Source organism: Myotis myotis, unplaced genomic scaffold, assembly GCF_014108235.1.
Source record: "Myotis myotis isolate mMyoMyo1 unplaced genomic scaffold, mMyoMyo1.p scaffold_m19_p_4, whole genome shotgun sequence".
Taxonomy (NCBI): Eukaryota; Metazoa; Chordata; class Mammalia; order Chiroptera; family Vespertilionidae; genus Myotis; species Myotis myotis.
Genome location: NW_023416346.1, coordinates 6908588 through 6926942, shown reverse-complemented (window position 1 = coordinate 6926942; position 18355 = coordinate 6908588). Strand labels below are relative to the sequence as shown.

Below are 18355 nucleotides of genomic sequence, written 5' to 3'. Positions count from 1 at the left end.
TCAAAGTGTGGTCCCAGAACCAGACGTGTTAGAAATGTAAATTTTCAAGCCCTTGTCCCAGATCTACTGAAATCAGAAATTCTGGAAGTGGGACCCAGCAACCTGTGTATTAACAAGCCCTCCAGGTGACTGTGATACACATTTGACAAGTTATTCAAATAGAGTATCCCATTCAGGATATGTTGGAAAAGGGATGGGATTCGACATAGATTACTGGACAGAATACAGCCAAAAATTGAAATTTCTAGTTACTTAAATTATCACACACTTAACTGTAAGGCTCTTTTCCATTCACCATTTTCTTTTTTCATTTTGTGGATTTCTTATTGAATTGAATTTATTGAGGTGACATTGATTACTAAAATTATATAGGTTTCAAGTGTACAATTCTACAATACATCATCTGTATATTGTATTGTGTGTTCACCATCCAATGTCACGCTTCCTTCCATCATCATTTGTTCCCCTTTACCATCTTCTACCTTCCCCCACCCCCTTCCCCTCTGGTTGTCTGTATCTATGAGTTTGTTAAAAACAAGCATCTATCTTCTTTACTGTACCTGAGTGAGAGTATAGACATTCTTGAAGTCCAACTTTGCAATGACCTGGGTCCATTTGAATTGGTTCAGTATGTCAGAAATCATTAGGAAAAGTAGGGAAAAAATTAATTCATTTGGCAGAATTAGTGATGCTCCTCATAATTTTTCTTGATAAAAAGACTTCACATCTGAACCTCATAAAATAATGTTGAGCAAAAGTTTAGGCATAAAAGTATACATACTGAATAATTTTATTCATAGAAGCCACAAAAAGGGCTATGCTCATCTACAGTGGAAGAAGTCAGGATAGGAATTATTGACTGGACGGAGGCAGGAGGGGTACCTGGCGTACATGTAGTGTTCTGTTTCTTGATCTGAATATTGTTTAAATGGATGTGTTTATTTTCTAGAAATTCATCAAGTTGTACCCTTATGATATGTGCACTTCTTATATACTATATTTGATATATTTCAATACAAGAGCTTGAAAATGGTATTGGGTCGCCTGCAGAGGAAGGACACGCTGCTGTGGATGCTGGGTTTCACACTCTCAGAGGACCTGAGCCTTCACATCTAGATGTGACTATATATTTGGTGCAAACACAGGTTCCTGGCACCAAGTCTATTGCATTATGACAATATGAACTATATGGGGACCACTCTGTTTCTTGCTTGAAAAAGACATCCCTGATCTGGATGTCCTATGGATGGGGAAGAAGTGAGGCAGTTACCTATGTGAACTGTGGGCCAGGGTAAGTTTCAGCATCAGGCTACTCCAGGGCATGGGAGGTGGCAGGGTTCTGGATTTTCAAGCTGGTTAGGCCAAGAAACCATATAAAGCAGGTGTCATGGGTAAAAGGGAAGTACCCCACTACTTGGTCCCTCATTCTGAGCTCCATAGGTGGGTAAGTCCCCAACTTGTGAGCACCCATCTTTTTCTGTGCCCTTCTGGGCCCAGATCATAAACCTACATGTAAACTTAGTTTTCCTGACCTTACCAGCTTGTGAAAGTAGATGGAGTCTCAGTTAAAGAATTAGCTTAAATTACACCAGCCCTTGACGACATTTGGAATTCAAATAGAATTGCAGCCATGTAAAATAGCCAAATTATGCCTGAAAGCCCCCCGTAAGATCACAAGCCAATCTATTTTTGGCATCTTCCATGTTCTCCCTTACTAATTCTAGGCCCCATCTTCGTTACTCTGCCCATAAAGCTGCTTCAGAAGTACTTATTCCTCCTCTGCTCCCATCCACTGAAACTGTGCCCACCATGGAAATGTTGATAAAGGTGCCAAGAGATGTACCTCTTGATCCCCCCTAAAGGCCCCAACCATAGAGGTGCCCACCCACGTGCCAGCCATGTTCAAACATGCCTGAATCTCCATTTGAGCTCAAGGTAACACATACCTACTGAATACATAATGTCCTGTGTCCCACAGTGGTATGATCTGAAAGCAGGCTCTGGCTGCTTTTAGGCTCCATGGCTCAATTTGGGGGGTTGGTGATAGGTAGAAGCATAGAGCTGGGCTTGAATGGCTCCCCTGTAACTGAGGGACAATGAATGGTGTTTTCCCGAGGTGTGTGCTTCAATCAGGAAGTGGCAGGAACAGCTGCTCCCTCTGGTGGTCTGTGCCTTCCACCCGGGGGGGGGGGGGGGGGGGGTCAGCTTCAGCAGTTTGGTACTGTTCATATCTCTTAGAACTATTCCTGAGTGCAGGGTATTTAAAAAACAGTTTCTGAATCAGACAAACCCAAAATGAGGAATGTTCTGTTAAAAATGCTAATGTCACACAAGATGAAGAACGGTTGTGGAAATGTTCCGGACATGATAACTAAAAGCAATACCTCACTTTGGGGTGGTGAACACAAAATACAATATACAGATGATGTCTTATAGAATTGTACCCCTGAAACCTATATAATTTTATTAACCAATGTCACCCCCAGTAAATTCAATAAAAGCAATACCTCAACCTAGAGCAGATTCTGCAATGGAGAAGGAAAGGGTATAAAGGACATTATTGTCTCAACTGACAAAAATTGGAGCACAAATGGTAAATTGGATAATAACATTATATTAGTGTTAAATATACTGAAGTTTTTAACTATGCTGCAATGTAGAGAATATGCCTATTCTTAGGAAATGCACACTGAAATACTTAGGCATGAAGGGCTATGATGTATATAATTTACCCTCATATGGTTCAAACACACACATACACACACACACTGGGGGTGGGGGAGAGAGAGAGAGAGAGAGAGAGAGAGAGAGAGAGAGAGAGAGAGAGAGAGAGAGGAAGGGAGAGAGAAGGCACGAGCATAAGGACAAACTATAAAGCAAATGATGTAAAATGTTAGTAATTGGTGAATCTGGTAAAGGGGATACAGATATTCTTTATACTATTTTTATTTTTGAAACTTTCCTGTAAATTTAAAATATTTCCAAATAAAAATGTTTTTAAAATGTAAACGACCATTTCTGTGCAAGCAGTCAAAATCTGGTGGCACATGCCTGACTGAACTCTTCCTTTGGCAGAGATGAGGAATGAGGGCTACTAGACACACCTCAAAAAGCAGTCAAATACCTGGCATTAAGTTGCCAAGTGGCATCCAAGGCCACTCATCTCTTGATTTCCCCTGTCCTTTAAGATACCAAAAATACCACTTTTTACAATTTCTCCTGAGGATTATGGGCCCTGGATGTTGGTGAAAATGTGGTTATGAAAGGAAGGTGTATTGGTTCCTTCATCCATCCGGTAAATGTTTTGAATATCTACTATGTGTCAGGAACTGTGCTAGGGGCTGAGGATGCAGCTCAGGATATAAGAGGAGATACAGCCCTGTCTTTAAAAAGCCTATGAGCTAGTTGGAGATGTAAATGTCTATTTCCAAATGAGTTGACCATGAAGTAGACTTGGAAATCCCTGGGGGATCCCAGCCTCATCAGAGCCAGTAGATCCAAGCCCCATGAGTCTGATGCACATTTAGTTTCCCCCCAGGATTTCCTAGGTTATAGATACCTTTGTATCTCCTGTTGAGAAGAAAAGAAGGAACCACCAGTGCTTACCCCAACCTGGGTGCAGCTCAACTGTTTTGGCTTAGCTCTTTGCAAGCTGCTCTGCCCTCTGTGAGAATCAGGGAAGAGGTCAACATGCCACTCCATTGATGTCCCTGGGCTGATGGACCAGTAAGTTTTGGAGGACAGTCTTAATAGTGATGTATGCCTGTAGGTTAATGTAAAGATACATCCATAATGCTTGTGGAAGGTAAAAGCCACCAAACATCTTTATGTGGAAACCTGGCAGGCTGGTGGCCTACGAGTCCTATCACTGGGGTGCTGAGTCATGAAAACAAGACAGCAGTCTTCTAAATGGACAGAATAATGACTTTTGAGGACAGTTTTGGTTCTCCCCAAATCCTGGGTATGGCACTGATTGTGATGCCCTCTACACAGGGACAATAGTGGATTCCTTTGCCATGGGGCTCTAAGTAGTCAATGTTGTAGAGGGAGTTGTAAGCATGTGTGTGTGTGTGTGTGTGTGTGTAACTGCATGTAACACCATGTGTGCCCATGTTGTTCATGGTTCTCAGGTAGGACTGACACTCACCTCTGATGCATTTTGGTCCTAGTCCAAGGAAGTTTTAGATCCAAGAAACGTTTACTGAGCCCCTACAAAGTTCCAAGCCTTTTACTTTATACTTTGACACATTTTATATCATGTACTCTTTAACAATAACCCTTTAAGGTAGGAATTATCTGCATTGTACAGATGAGAAAACAATTGAAAAGAGGTTCATTGATTTGCTCAAGTATATCATACAGCTTTGTTAAAAAAACACTCACTCACAATACTCTTAGCTGAGGACTGTCTGTGTTGGTTGCTTATCTTACAGTATTTCTTGTTTCCTCCTCTACTGGAGCCATGGCTCCCTTATACAAGCTCCCTTCTTTCTTCTCTTTTCACTAGCCCTCATGGGCTTTCTTTTTTTTTAATACTGCATTTAATAGCACAAAAAATCACGAATACAAAGAAACTGGCAAAGGTGTTTGTCAATGAGATATCCCTGCCTCCTCCACTTTTCTGCTTTCATACCCATGTATGTAATGGGCTACATTTGTATAAACTTTTCATTTTCCCCCCAAACATAGAACTGTTATGATTGGTCAGTTGAAGCTGAAACACCCATGGAGAAAGATGTTTTACAGTTACAAGGGCACAAAACCCCCCCATTCCACCCCCCTCCCACCCCACACTTTCCCACACAATCTTTTGGAGGAATATAGGATATGTACCAGTGTCAGGATCTCCCTGCCTTCCTCACCAGAGCATTCCTGCCATTTAATTTTCTTTTCTATGATTGTTTAGACTAGAGCCTCTTCTCCCACCCCTCCTACTTCTTTTCCAATCAGAACCTCTTAGACACTGGATACTGTTCAATTCTTACTCTGTCAGGCCCATGGGCCACACAAGTAGTCCTTTAAATCTCGATGCCAGTTGTAGCATAGGTGTTGTCATATTCCATTTCAGGTAGGTCTGTGTGTCACTTCAGTAGGCTTGTGTATTCATTTCTTTTACTTTTTCTGATTCATGTTCCAGGACCTGTTTGTGATAGAACAGTAAATACCCTTCACTGTCTAGAACGTCCTTAATACTGGCCTTGGTGATAACAGCATCATCACACTTGAACCACTGGTCCTTGTGGTGCCGGATGAAGCTGGTGTAGTGGCCACTCTCCAAAGTTCCTTGGTGATTAACCACAGCAAACAAGGAATACTTATTCTCATCGTTTCCACTACTGGTTGGCAGCTGCAACTGTCCATTCATCCTGCCCTCTTTACTCGAGGCCATAAATGGTGTCATATCCAGCTCCAGAGGAAAGGATATGTATGTAGTGATCTTGCGCCTCTGTTTAGCCGAGTGTTCGAATCGTTTGAAATGAAAACAGGCAACAACAGGTAACTTATTCATCATGAGCTGTTTGGTAGATTCCTGGTAACTTTGACAACTACCGCACTTGATTTTGGCACTGCTTCCTAGGTGCTCTGGCCTTGTAAACCTTCGCAAGCAGTCTGTGAGCGTGGTGGTTCCTGGTATGTGGCTTTCTCCATTCACACTGCTCTCCCTCCCTGGGCTCATGGGCCAGAAGGAGGTGCAAGAACCAGGCAAGTCCAAACTGATGTCCCAGCATGGGTCTATCGTGGTGGAGACACCATGGCAGGCTTGACAGGTGACATCGGACTGCAGGCCACCTGTGAAGATTTGGTCTATGATGCAGTTACAATGGTTGGGATTGTTGGCAGCCTTCCCAACATCATCACCTTTGCAGTGCCGGTGCAGGACATCTAGCGCTGCAATGAGAAACTCGTGGGCATCCTGTTGCCTGTACCCTGCTAAATGACGTGCGTGTATCCATACCAGGTGCAGTAATTTATAGGGAACATGAGGAGAAGGGTTTCCAGAATACAACTCCCGAAAAAGTGAAGACATCTCACAGACCAGACACAACTCCGGACTTGGCATTTCACATCTGTGCCTGTCAGAGAGAAAGAAATCTCTCAAGATTGGAGTGTGGGTAAGGGCCTGGACGATGCAGTTCATAAAGCACGTGTTGCCAAGATTGATTAGTCCTCTTAAACCAATGGTGAAGCTGGAGGTGATTCTTCTTCTCCTCGGGTTGTGTCCCAGCAGTTCTAACTCGGGTTTTGTTGTCTCCCAGGTTGGGTACTTCTCCCCGAGGCCAGGCACTGAACACTGCTGGTAAGAAACCTCGGTTGAGGTGGAAGCTTGTAATTTCAAGGCTTCTCCTTGCTCTTCTTTGGCAATTTGCTCAATGTCTTTGTCATATACATAGTCCTTACACATAAAGCAGTATATACCTCCATAGTAAAGGTCTACAGCTAAGTTGTGTTGTTTCGTCTGGGCGTGCTCATGAATGTGTTTCTCCGTGAAGCAGCCAAAGAAGACACAGGAAAGGCAAGAGTGGAGTCTGTTCAGGTGGGTGCCACACACATGGCAGATGCACGACTTTGCCTTGCTTTTCCTGGTCTCCGGGGTTCTACACCACACGAAGCACTGGTAGATCACCCGCAATCCCTGCCTCCAGTTCTCTCCCACCTTAAAGCTGTTCACGTGGGAACAGCCTGGTGGACCCACAGCGAAATCCACATCCAAGCATCCGCCCCCAGGGCCGCGCCGGGGCCGGGGCCGGGGCGGGGGCCGTGGCCTAGGCTGCGGTGGGGTACGAACTCGGGTCTGAGGCCGCGGCCGAGGTCGGCGGCGGGGGGCACGACTGCGCCGCGGAGAGGGATCGGGGGCCCGCAGGGGATCGGAGGGAAGGGAGGGGGGAGGAACCTCTTCGCTGTTGCCGCCGCCACCGCTGCTCCGCGTTGGGTTCTCATCCTCCAGCTCCTGCTTCGGCTCCTGCTCTGCCTCCCTTACCGGCTCGGATTCGAGCTCCAGCTTGAGCTCAACCCGGCGGCCAGGACCCTCCTCCGGCTCCACCTTCCCGGTGGCGTCCACCTTCCCCGCTGCCTCCACCTTCCCGGTGGCGTCCACCTTCTCCACCGCCTCCACCTTCCCCTCCACCTTCGCCTCTGTCTCCACCTTTCTCTCCGCCTTCTCCGCCGCCGTCTCCGCCGTCTCCGCCTCTTCTACCTCCTCCGCCTCCACTGGCTGCGGCTCCTCCCCCTGATCGCTGGGTTCGGGCGGCCACTGGGCGTGGCGGCGCGGGGGCCACGCAGACCTGGGGTGTCCCCCGCCCGGCCTGAGGGTGCGCGGTGGCTGTGGCAGCTGGACCCAAAAGGGACTTTCACTGAAGGAGGGGCGGCGGAAGCAGGCGACGCCTCCGGGATCCTCCCGCCGAAGCCCCCTAGCGGAGGCCGCTTCTGCAGCCAGGCCCGGTTTCCTTTAATTCAATATTTCCCAAACTTGCTTGTTCCTGAGAATCACGTGGGGAGTGTGTTAAAATTACAGATTCCTCGGCAACACCCGCTAACCCACTGAATCAGAATCTCGAAGGGAGGTGCTCCGGAACCTGTGTCTTTAACTAGGGCCCGAGAGGATTCTTATGATCAGGCAAGTTTGGGAAACACAGCTCTAATTCATTGAGGCTGGCGGGAAGGGGGGCGGGGACCGCGCAGTCTCTTTAAGGCGCTTCCAGTTCTTGGCTCCAATCGCAGCTCTGACCCCCTTCATCGTCTCCTCCCCACTCCTCGTCCTTCCCTCGGTCCAGGCGGCTTTCCCCAGCACTGCGGGGCCGGGGACACAGAGATAACCAAGTCCAGAAATGTCTCTGGGGCTGTGAAATGTCCCCTCGGAGGCCAGGTCCCGAAGAGCGCAGTCAGGAGCTATGATAGAACATCATCTCTGTGGCTGCGCCTGCTCTCTGAGCCAGTCCCACGCTCCCCTTCCACCTCAGGTTCTGCCCCCCCCCCCCGGTCCCCCTCTGCCCAATGGAGCCCCAGATCCATTCTGGGACCGGCCTGGACCTTAGACTCCCAAGGCCGCTGGACCTGAAGAGGCACGTCCCTTTGCCCATTTATCGGCGTTCCGCAGAAGCTGTGCCTGCTCCTCGCCTCTTCCTCTGGACTCCCAAAGCGATTGGACTTCTGGCCCAACAGATGCTGAGCAGCTGGGGGAGGGAGGGGAGAGAGAGCGCTGCATCAGGAGAGACCAGGCACAACAAAGCCATGCTTACAGTTGGCACCTCGCCTATGGCTGAGAGAGAGGCCGGAACTACAGGACCACACCACAAGACTCTCAAGCACTAGCAGGTGGGAATTGCAGGGGGAGCGGCGGGGAGGGAGGGGGGAGGGCGGAGAGAGTAGGCCTGGGTCTGAGAGCTACTGCTGGCAATGGGTAGCAGCACTACCGGTCGGCCAAAGGAGAACTGAGCTCAGAACAGGTGTCTCAGATCTTGGGCATGTTGGGGGACGTCATGGAGGGGCCACAGGTGCTGGACCCAGGGAGGACAGCTCAGGGCTGGCGTCAGGATAGGACTCAGAGGACAAGTATTAACCATTTTTGGAGGATCAGGGGAGAGTGTGTTCTAGGAAGAGTCAGTCCCTGATTCCCGTACGCACCACTGGGATTGTGGGGCTATACTGCTGGATGATACCCTGGGAGAGTTCTTGGTTAGCATGGTATCTTAAAGATATGTGAGCCCGGCCAGTGTTGCTCAGTGGTTGCGCATCATCCTGGCCCCTTCCTTCAGGCAGGAGGGGTGCTGAGGCTTCCAAGGGTTAGCAGTATGGTTGTCAGGAATCAGGAGCCCTGAGGATAGGGTGCCTGGTTCCCATACAGCTGAAGTCCCCAGAGCTGCCCTGGTGCCTCCCCTTCCTAAGCCAACTCTTGCTTCAATTCCTTGAAGCACCACAGCATCTTTCCAATAAATCCTGCCCTTTGTGGCCTGCAACCAGAGGAACTGCAACTAGTTCAGCCACTGAAGGATTCCTGCTCCTGCTCTTGCTGCTAAAAATGACAAAGGTAATGGAGGGGTGGAGACCAGGAGGTACTCTCATCCCACCTCCACAGAAAAACAGACATCAAAGAGAACTAGATCTCTGTGTACCTGGGACTGTCTACTACTGAAAACACCATGGCAACCCAGCTGCCTTACTGATCAACTTCCTGCAGAAGCTCTCTGGTCCAGCATGTTCTGGAAGGGGGGTAGGGGGGGACTCTACCATCATTCACTGGACAAGTATCTATTCAGCTCCAATCCAGAGCCAGGTGTTATACTAGGAGCTGTGGACACACACTGAAGGATACAAACTTGCCCAGTGCCAGAATCAGGACTGGGAAGTATCTAGGTCACCAGCAGACAAGAGGCACCAAAATCAAAAGAATCAAGAAAAAATATCAGAAACAGTTTGATATTCTTTTTAAACAGTTTTCCTCCTTGGAAAAGTTAGAATTTTGTTGTGCTTCTTTACATTCCTTTCCTGATTGCATGTTGCTTTTGCTCTGAACCACATATAAGGGTGTCAGCATAATCTATTTTTTCCTTTCTCACTTCCTTTTTATTTTAACTACTAGAGGCCCAGTGCACAGATTCGTGCAATGGTGGGGTCCCTCAGCATGGCCTGGACCCTCTCACAATCCAGGACCCCTCAGGGGTTGTCAGAGGCCCGGTGCATGAATTCGGCCTGATACCCACAGGCCAGGCCGAGGGACCCCCCACCAGTGCACGAATCCATGCACCTGGTCTCTAGTATGCATATAAGATCTTTGGTTAATCTCTACTGGCCCTCCCCTGTCCCCCTTTCCCTCTGAGATTCATCAGTCTGTTCCATGTTTCCATGCCTGTGCTTTGAGTGTCTGCCCCCTGGTGGTCAGTGCATGTCATAGCTACCAGTTGAATGGTGGAACAGTGGCCAGTTGCTTAGGCTTTTATAGATAGGACTAGAGGCCCAGTGCACAAAAATTTGTGCGTGGGGGGGTCCCTCAGCCCGGCCTGTGCCCTCTCTCAGTCTGGGACCCCTCGAGGGATGACCACCTGCTGGCTGAGGCCTGCTCCCTGGGGGATTGGGCCTAAGATGGCAATCAGACATCCCTCTAGCAGCCTGGCAGCCCTCAGGGGATGTCCACTTGCCAGCGGGGAGCAGACCTAAGCTGCAGTCGGACATCCTTAGCGCTGCTGAGGAGGCAGGAGAGGCTCCCACCACCACCACTGTACTGGCAGCCATCAGCCTGGCTTGTGGCTGAGCAGAGCTCCCCCATGTGGGAGCACACTGACCACCAGAGGGCAGCTCCTGCATTGAGCGTCTGCCCCATGGCAGTCAGTGTGTGTCATAGTAACCAGTCATTCCCAGTCTTTCTGCTGTTCGGGACAATTTGCATATTACCCTTTTACTATATAGGATAGAGGCTTGGTGTACAGGTGGGGGCTGGCTGGTTTGCCTTGAATGGTGTTCCGAATCAGGGTGGGGGTCCCACTGGGGTGCCTGGCCAGCCTGGATGAGGGGCTGATGGCTGTTTTCAGGCTGCCCACACCCCCTTCAGGGTGGGCGTCCCCACTGGGGTGCCTGGCCAGCCTGGATGAGGGGCTGATGGCTGTTCTCAGGCTGCCCGCACCCCCTTTAGGATGGGGGTCCCCCACTGGGGTGCCTGGCCAGCCTGGATGAGGGGCTGATGACTGTTTTCAGGCTGCCTGCACCCCCTTCAGGGTGGGGGTCCCCACTGGGGTGCCTGGCCAGCCTGGATGAAGGGCTGATGGCTGTTCTCAGGCTTCCCGCACCCCCTTTAGGATGGGGGTCCCCACTGGGGTGCCTGGCCAGCCTGGATGAGGGGCTGATGGCTGTTTTCAGGCTGCCTGCACCCCCTTCCAGGTGGGAGTCCCCACTGGGGTGCCTGGCCAGCCTGGATGAGGGGCTGAGGGCTGTTTTCAGGCGGGCCAAGCCTGCAACTGAAGCTCCCAGTCTCTCCTTTTTTTCTTTTCTTTTTTTTTTATTCTGGGATTTATTTACCTTCTGTAATTGAAACTTTGTTGCAGCTCCAGCTCCGAGGCGGGGTGGCTGAAAGCAGGTATCTGGGGTTTGTTTAGCTTCTATAATTGCAACATTGTTGCTTAGACTGGAGCTCTGAGCCCGGCTGCAGCAGGCGGGGAACCTTGGCTTCCTCCATCACTGGAGCAAGCAAGCCTCATGTTCCCTTCAGCTGTCTGGCTGCCAGCCGCCATCTTTGTTGACAGTTAATTTGCATATCGCCCTGATTAGCCAATGGGAAGTGTAGCAGAGGTATGGTTAATTACCATGTTTGTCTATTAGTAGATAGGATAGATAGATAGATAGATAGATAGATAGATAGATAGATGGTTCTTGATTTGAAGAAAATAAGTTTGATAGTTTCTAAAAGGGCACAATATAATATAATCAGGGAGACAAATACCAGTATATATGGTATATAATTGACTGGACAATTCTGTAAGTTTCTGTACAATTTGTTAATGAACTGGATCTTAAAGATATGTGAGCCCGGCCAGTGTGGCTCAGTGCCTGAGCATCAACCTATGAACCAGGAAGTCACAGTTTGATTCCCAGTCGGACACATGCCTGGGTTGTGGACTCAATCCCCAGGAGGGGTTGCAGGCGATAGCTGATCAATGATTCTCTCTCTCCCTCTCCCTTCCTCTCTGAAATCAATTAAAAAATAATAATAAAAATAAAGATATGTGAGTCATGAATATAATTTCAAGAATAATGGTTATTTAAACCAGGGGTCCTCAAACTATGGCCTGCGGGCCACATGCAAATACAAATATTGTATTTGTTCCTGTTTTGTTTTTTTACTTCAAAATAAGATATGTGCAGTGTGCATAGGAATTTGTTCATAGTTTGTTTTTTTAAACTATTGTCTGGCCCTCCAACGGTCTGAGGGAGAGTGAACTGGCCCCCTGTTTAAAAAGTTTGAGAACCCCTGATTTAAACAATTGGTTGCTTTTTTAAAAAATTTTGTTTTATTGCTTAAAGTATTACAAAGAGTATTACATATGTCTCCTTTTTTTCTCCCCCTTAACATTCCCCCGGCCTCCCCTACCCCACAGTGTCTTATGACCATTGGTTATGCTTATATGCATGCATACAAGTCCTCATCTCTTACCCCCCCCTCCCACCCCCCAATCCTCCCCGGCCTTCCCGCTGTAGTTTGACAGTCTGTTCGAGGCTGTTCTGCCTCTGTATCTATTTTTGTTCATCAGTTTATAATGGTCTTTATTATCCATAAATGAATGAGATCATGTCGTATTTTTCTTTCATTGACTGGCTTATTTCACTTAGCATAATGCTCTCCAGTTCCATCCATGCTGTTGCAAATGGTAAGAATTCCTTCTTTTTTTACAGCAGCATAGTATTCCATTGTGTAGATGTACCACAGTTTTCTAATCCATTCATCTGCTGATGGGCACTTAGGCTGTTTCCAGATATTCGCTATGGTAAATTGTGCTGCTATGAACATAGGGATGCATATATCCTTTCTGATTGGTGTTTCTGGTTTCTTGGGATATATTCCTAGAAGTGGGATCACTGGGTCAAATGGGAGCTCCATTTTTAACTTTTTGAGGACACTCCATACTGTCTTCCACAGTGGCTGCACCAGTCTGCATTCCCACCAGCAGTGCATGAGTGTTCCTTTTTCTCTGCATCCTCTCCAGCACTTGTCGTTTGTTGATTTGTTGATGATAGCCAGTCTGACAGGTGTGAGATGATACCTCATTGTTGTTTTGATTTGCATCTCTCTGATGATTAGTGACTTTGAGTATGTTTTCATATGTCTCTTGGCTTTCTGAATGTCCTCTTTTGAGAAGTGTGTATTTAGGTCCTTTGCCCATTTTTTGATTGGATTGTTTATCTTCCTTTTGTTAAGTTGTATGAGTTCCCTAGAAATGTTGGAGATTAAACCCTTATCGGTGATAACATTGGCAAATATGTTCTCCCAGGCAGTGGGCTTTCTTGTTGTTTTGCTGTGCAGAAGCTTTTTATTTTGATGTAGTCCCATTTATTTATTTTCTCTTTAGTTTCCAATGTCCTAGGAGCTGTATCAGTGAAGAAATTGCTTCGGCATATGTCTGAGATTTTGTTGCCTTTGGATTCCTCTAGTATTTTTATGGTTTCCCGTCTTATATTTAAGTCCTTTATCCATTTTGAGTTTATTTTTGTGTGTGGTGTAAGTTGGTGATCTAGTTTCATTTTTTTGCATGTATCTGTCCAATTTTCCCAACACCATTTATTGAAGAGACTGTCTTGACTCCATTGTATGTTCTTGCCTCCTTTGTCAAATATTAATTGAGCATATTGGTTCAGGTCGATTTCTGGGTTCTCTATTCTATTCCATTGATCTATATGTCTGTTCTTGTGCCAGTACCAGGCAGTTTTGAGAACAGTGGCTTTGTAATACAGCTTGATATCTGGTATTGAGATCCCACCTACTTTGTTCTTTCTCAGGATCACTGCAGCTATTCGGGGTCTTTTTTTATTCCAGATGAATTTTTGGAGAGTTCGTTCTAGGTCTGTGAAATATGCTGTTGGTATTTTAATGGGAAGTGCGTTGAATTTATAGATTGCTCTGGGTAGTATGGATATTTTACTGATGTTGATTCTACCAATCCATGAACATGGTATATTCTTCCATCTGTTTGTGTCTTCCTCTATCTCTTTTTTCAATGTCCTGTAGTTTTCTGAGTACAGGTCTTTTACCTCCTTAGTTAAGTTTATTCCTAGGTATCTTAATTTTTTTGGTGCGATGGTAAATGGGATTGCTTTTTAGTTTCTCTTTCTGTAAGTTCATTATTGGTGTATAGAAATGCCATTGATTTCTTGGTATTGATTTTGTATCCTGCTACATTGCCAAATTCATTTATTAAGTCTAATAGTTTTTTGATGGACAATATCATGTCATCTGCGAATAAGGACAGTTTTACTTCTTCTTTTCCAATTTGGATGCCTTTTATTTCTTCTTCTTGTCTAATCGTAATGGCTAATACTTCCAGTACTATGTCGAACAGGAGTGGTGAGAGTGGGCATCCCTGTCTTGTTCCTGTTCTTAGGGGAAATGGTTTTAGTTTTTGCCCATTGAGTATGATGTTGGCTGTGGGTTTGTCATATATATGGCTTTTATTATGTTGAGGTATGATCCTTCTGTTCCCACCTTGCTGAGAGTTTTTATCAAAAATGGGTGTTGGATTCAATTGGTTGCTTTTTTTGATCCTTTATATATATACTTTTTCATTCTGAGAAAGTAGATCTACTAATCCTGGAACATCATCTAACAATCTTTTTGATGCCTAGTGCTTAAATTGGTCTGGAGTCAGTCCTGGGCAAATGGAAACCATCTCTATCTCACAAAGACTCAACCCAAGGCTAGCAGAAGGGGCTGACCTAAGGCGGGACCCCTCCTCATTACAGTCACAGCACCTGAGATTGAATACAACTCTGACCACAAGGTGGCAAAAGAGTATATTATACTCCCTTGAATGTTTGTTTTGTATGTTTGTATAAAACTACTGGCTTATATAAAAATACTCTAAATATTTTTTAGCTCTGTCAGTGTGGCTCAGTGACTGAGGGTCAACCCATGAACCAAGAGTTTACCAGTTCAGTCCACTGACAGGGCACATGACCTGGTTGTGGGCTGGATCCCCAGTAAGGGGCGTGCAGGAGACAGCTGATCAATGATTCTCATCATTGATGTTTCTATCTCTCTTCCTCTCTCTCTAAAATTAATAAAAACATTTAAATTATTTATAAAAATATATATATTAACATTGTGCTCTACACATTGAGACATCTAAAATTTTGCATCAAAAATGTCAGTTAACTGGAAATAATGTGATCTCTGAAAAATATTGACATTCACAAAACTGTTACATCACAATTTCACATGAAACCTAAATACCTTAATGATTTGAGAGCCACCATCATCTGTTTTAAAAATTCATAGTTAAGCTCTTCTTTGATAGTTGGAAGTTGTATGTTTTTCCTTTTCTCCCTGAGTTCTTAATTCCATTCTATTATAACAGAATTTTGTCCCAATAATATATATTTTTTTACTTGAAATTATTTTATTGATTATCCTATTTCCCTGCAGCAAAATATATATATAAATGTTTTTGCTATTTAAATTCTTTTTAATGTTCCTGTGATCCTAAAGCTCTAAGTAAGTGCTGTTTAAAAATTTACTCTTGCTTGCCCTGGCTAGTGTAGCTCAGTTGGTTGGAGTGTCATCCTGTACACCAAAAGGTAGTGGGTTCGATTCCCAGTCAGGGCATGTCTGGGAGGGGTGGGGGGGTAGCAAGTGATTGATGTTTCTCTCTCCCACTTCCTCTCTCTAAAATAAACAAATAAATTTTTATTTTTGCTTGTGTTATCATGACAATTAGTATTAGAATATAATGGATCGAAATATTGTAAATATGTTACAAAATTTGAAAGGTAATTGTTAAACATCAAAGAAAAAGAATTACTAGAGATAGATAAGTCTTTGTTTTAATTTAGTGGGTGTATCCATGGATAAATATTGCCTATTGCTAGAATTAGGCAAGATTCAGCATCAATACTCTTCCTACTTTTTGCTTTGTTAAACGATAGCACACAGAAACCTGATTTATATAAATAAGTCAATGGGAATGGACATTTTGTTTTAGCAATGTCACTCAAGTCTTTGAATTCCTTTGCAGATATTTTAGGGAAATATTATAATATGGTATTTCTTCAAAAAAATTGTCATGATTTATCAGCTGACAGCAACATGGGGTTCTCCTTCCATTTTATTGGAAGCCATCTAAATTGCAAGAGGATTTGACACACACCCCCCATTCAGTTGTTAGAGCAATTTATTTCTTCATCATTGACAGCAATGTTTGGAACTGTCTCTCTGACACCCTGCGGATTTTACACTGCAAGGCAGTACACGCAGGAAACAGTTGAGATGAGTACAAGATATGCTTTTCTATTGAAAGTGCAAAAAGGACTGTTTTGAAAAGGGAGATGGAAAATAGAGAGCCAGCTTGATTCCTCCACCACAATTGTGTTTTCTGGCAGATCAATTTTTTAGAAAATATAAAATACAAAACTTGAGGATGTAGACATTGATCCTCTTAAAACTCTACGTGCTTTATGTACCTTGTGGAAAGTCTTCCTGTACGCCCTAGGTAATGCACACTCCACTTTTTTTGGGGGGGGGCCACACTCCACTTTTAAGGTTGCTGGTTTATATTTATTATAAAAGTAATGTGTATAATATTTGTGGTTTTAAAAATGGTATATAAGAGGGCACAATATGAAAAGTTAAACCTCTTCTCTCCCCTGCCAATCACACCCAGTTCTATTCCCCTAAAATAACCACTTGTTAATAGTTTCTCACGTATCCTTTGAGAAATTTTCTAGCAAATACAAACATGTTTTTACCTGTATCCTTTTATGAAATAGAAATGAGACTGTAATAAACAGATTGATCTACACTTTAGCAGTTGTATATTGGATACCAGGCAGTGCTCTCTTAGTTGACTTACACATCCAGTGCAATGCCTAAAAAGATTCCAATGACTTTTTTTGGAGGGAGGGAATTTTACAAATTAACATGGAAGAATAAAAGGCATTTTCCCTTTTCTATTTTCTCCTTCTTCCTCACAGAAATGAAGATTTAATGGCTGTAGGTGAGTAGCCATCTTATAATAAAAAAACTGATTGCCTCTAGACCTATTCTTACATGAGAGAAGAATGCCATATTTTACATCTTGTAATGTTTCAACATCTCTGAAATCATTGGAGGACAGTTTAATGATTATATTTACAGCATATTTTTCTTTCTTGGTTGTACATAAAATAATGGTGTGTCTTACAGCCAATAGTGTCTTAGGATCAGTATAACACTGGAAACGTCATCCTGTTTGAGCCTTTGTTATTTGCATTCCGGTTATATGTATCACTACCATTCCTAAGTAGTAACAGGCTTTCTATTTTACTCCTAGTGAAGTCCGAAGTCCTTTTCCTGGCCTTTAAAGCCCTACAGCAGTGGTTCTCAACCTGTGGGTCGCGACCCCTTTGCGGGTCGAATGACCCTTTCACAGGGGTCGCCTAAGACCATCGGAAAACACATATATAATTACAGATTGTTTTGTGATTAATCACTATGCTTTAATTATGTTCAATGTGTAACAATGAAAATACATCCTGCATATCAGATATTTACATTACGATTCATCACAGTAGCAACATTACAGTTATGAAGTAGCAACGAAAATAATTTTATGGTTGGGGGTCACCACAACATGAGGGACTGTATTAAAGGGTCGCGGCATTAGGAAGGTTGAGAGCCACTGCCCTACAAAATCTGGCCTTGGTCTCTTAGACCTCACTTGTTATTAACTCAGCCTTGCCTCAAACAAACTAGATCTAGTGCTGCTCCTTGAATAAGCTAAGCTAGCTCCCACTTCCAAGCCTATCCCCCTATTGTTTCCTCTGCTTGGAAAGCTCTTCCCCTAGAAATTCTCATGATTTCCTCCCTTACTTCTTTAGATTGCTGCTTAAATGTCACCTTGTCACAGAGTCCTTCCTTAGCCTCTGTATACAATAAGATTCCATCTCTGCTTTATTTTTCATCAAAACACTATCACCACACGATATACTAAATATTACACACACATAAAAATTATTATAATGTAAATTCCATGAGAGTAAGATGTTCACTATTCTATTCCCAATCAAAAGATTGAGCATCTGTGCCATCAAAGTCAGGAAAGGGAGGCCCTGTCAGGTGTGGCTCAGTTGGTTGGAACGTTGTCCTGTACACCAAAAGGTGGCTGGCTTGATTCCCTCAGATAGGAGGCAACCAATAGATTTTTTTCTCTTTCTCCCTTCCTCTCTCTAGAATCAATTTTATAAAAGTTAGGAAAGGAGAGGATTTAAAAAGTGGAGCTGAAAAAATATTCAAAGAAATAACAGCTGAAAATTTCCCAAATGACATAAACCTATAGGTTTAAGAAACTGAACAAACCCCAAACTGTATAAATAAAAAGAAATCCATGCTATATGAACATGCTTCTTTATTCACAAAAAGTGATTTGTATAAATTAAATATAACCCCCATGTCAGCTATCCTGTCAGGGACTCTGCTATTTCTTGGCCGCCATATGTTGTCCTGCTGGGACAATGAGCCTGATTGGCCAATGTTCTTCTTGGCCACTAAGAGCCATCCTGCTGGGAGGGATGAAATGGGGAACTGGTTTCATGAAGTCACACTGTAGATGAGCTCAGGCAAGGTGTTTAACCTGAATCTTACAACCTAGAGTTGAAAGCAGTAAAAGATTCAGGTGCTTTGCTT

The 18355-nt window shown here is 44.6% G+C and overlaps 1 protein-coding gene across 1 annotated transcript; it reads right to left on the bottom strand.

Moving 5' to 3' along the window:
* Window positions 1–4793: 4793 nt before the first annotated feature.
* USP27X (ubiquitin specific peptidase 27 X-linked) lies at window positions 4794–7735 on the bottom strand. Its single transcript, XM_036305615.1, has 2 exons — window positions 7674–7735; window positions 4794–7445 (listed from the first exon to the last, which is right to left on the bottom strand). Exons 1-2 carry the CDS (start codon window positions 7733–7735, stop codon window positions 5087–5089), a joined length of 2421 nt encoding a protein of 806 aa, XP_036161508.1. The 3' UTR covers window positions 4794–5086.
* Between the last annotated feature and the right edge of the window lie 10620 nt (window positions 7736–18355).

What these genes read in the sequence shown, in the direction of transcription:
- USP27X (XM_036305615.1), bottom strand. Translation starts at nt 7,735, where the DNA reads ATGAAGGGGGTCAGAGCTGCGATTGGAGCCAAGAACTGGAAGCGCCTT. An exon ending in CGCCTTAAAGAGACTGCGCG is followed by an intron (nt 7,446 to 7,673) that starts GTCCCCGCCCCC and finishes ATTGAATTAAAG; the next exon opens with GAAACCGGGCCTGGCTGCAG.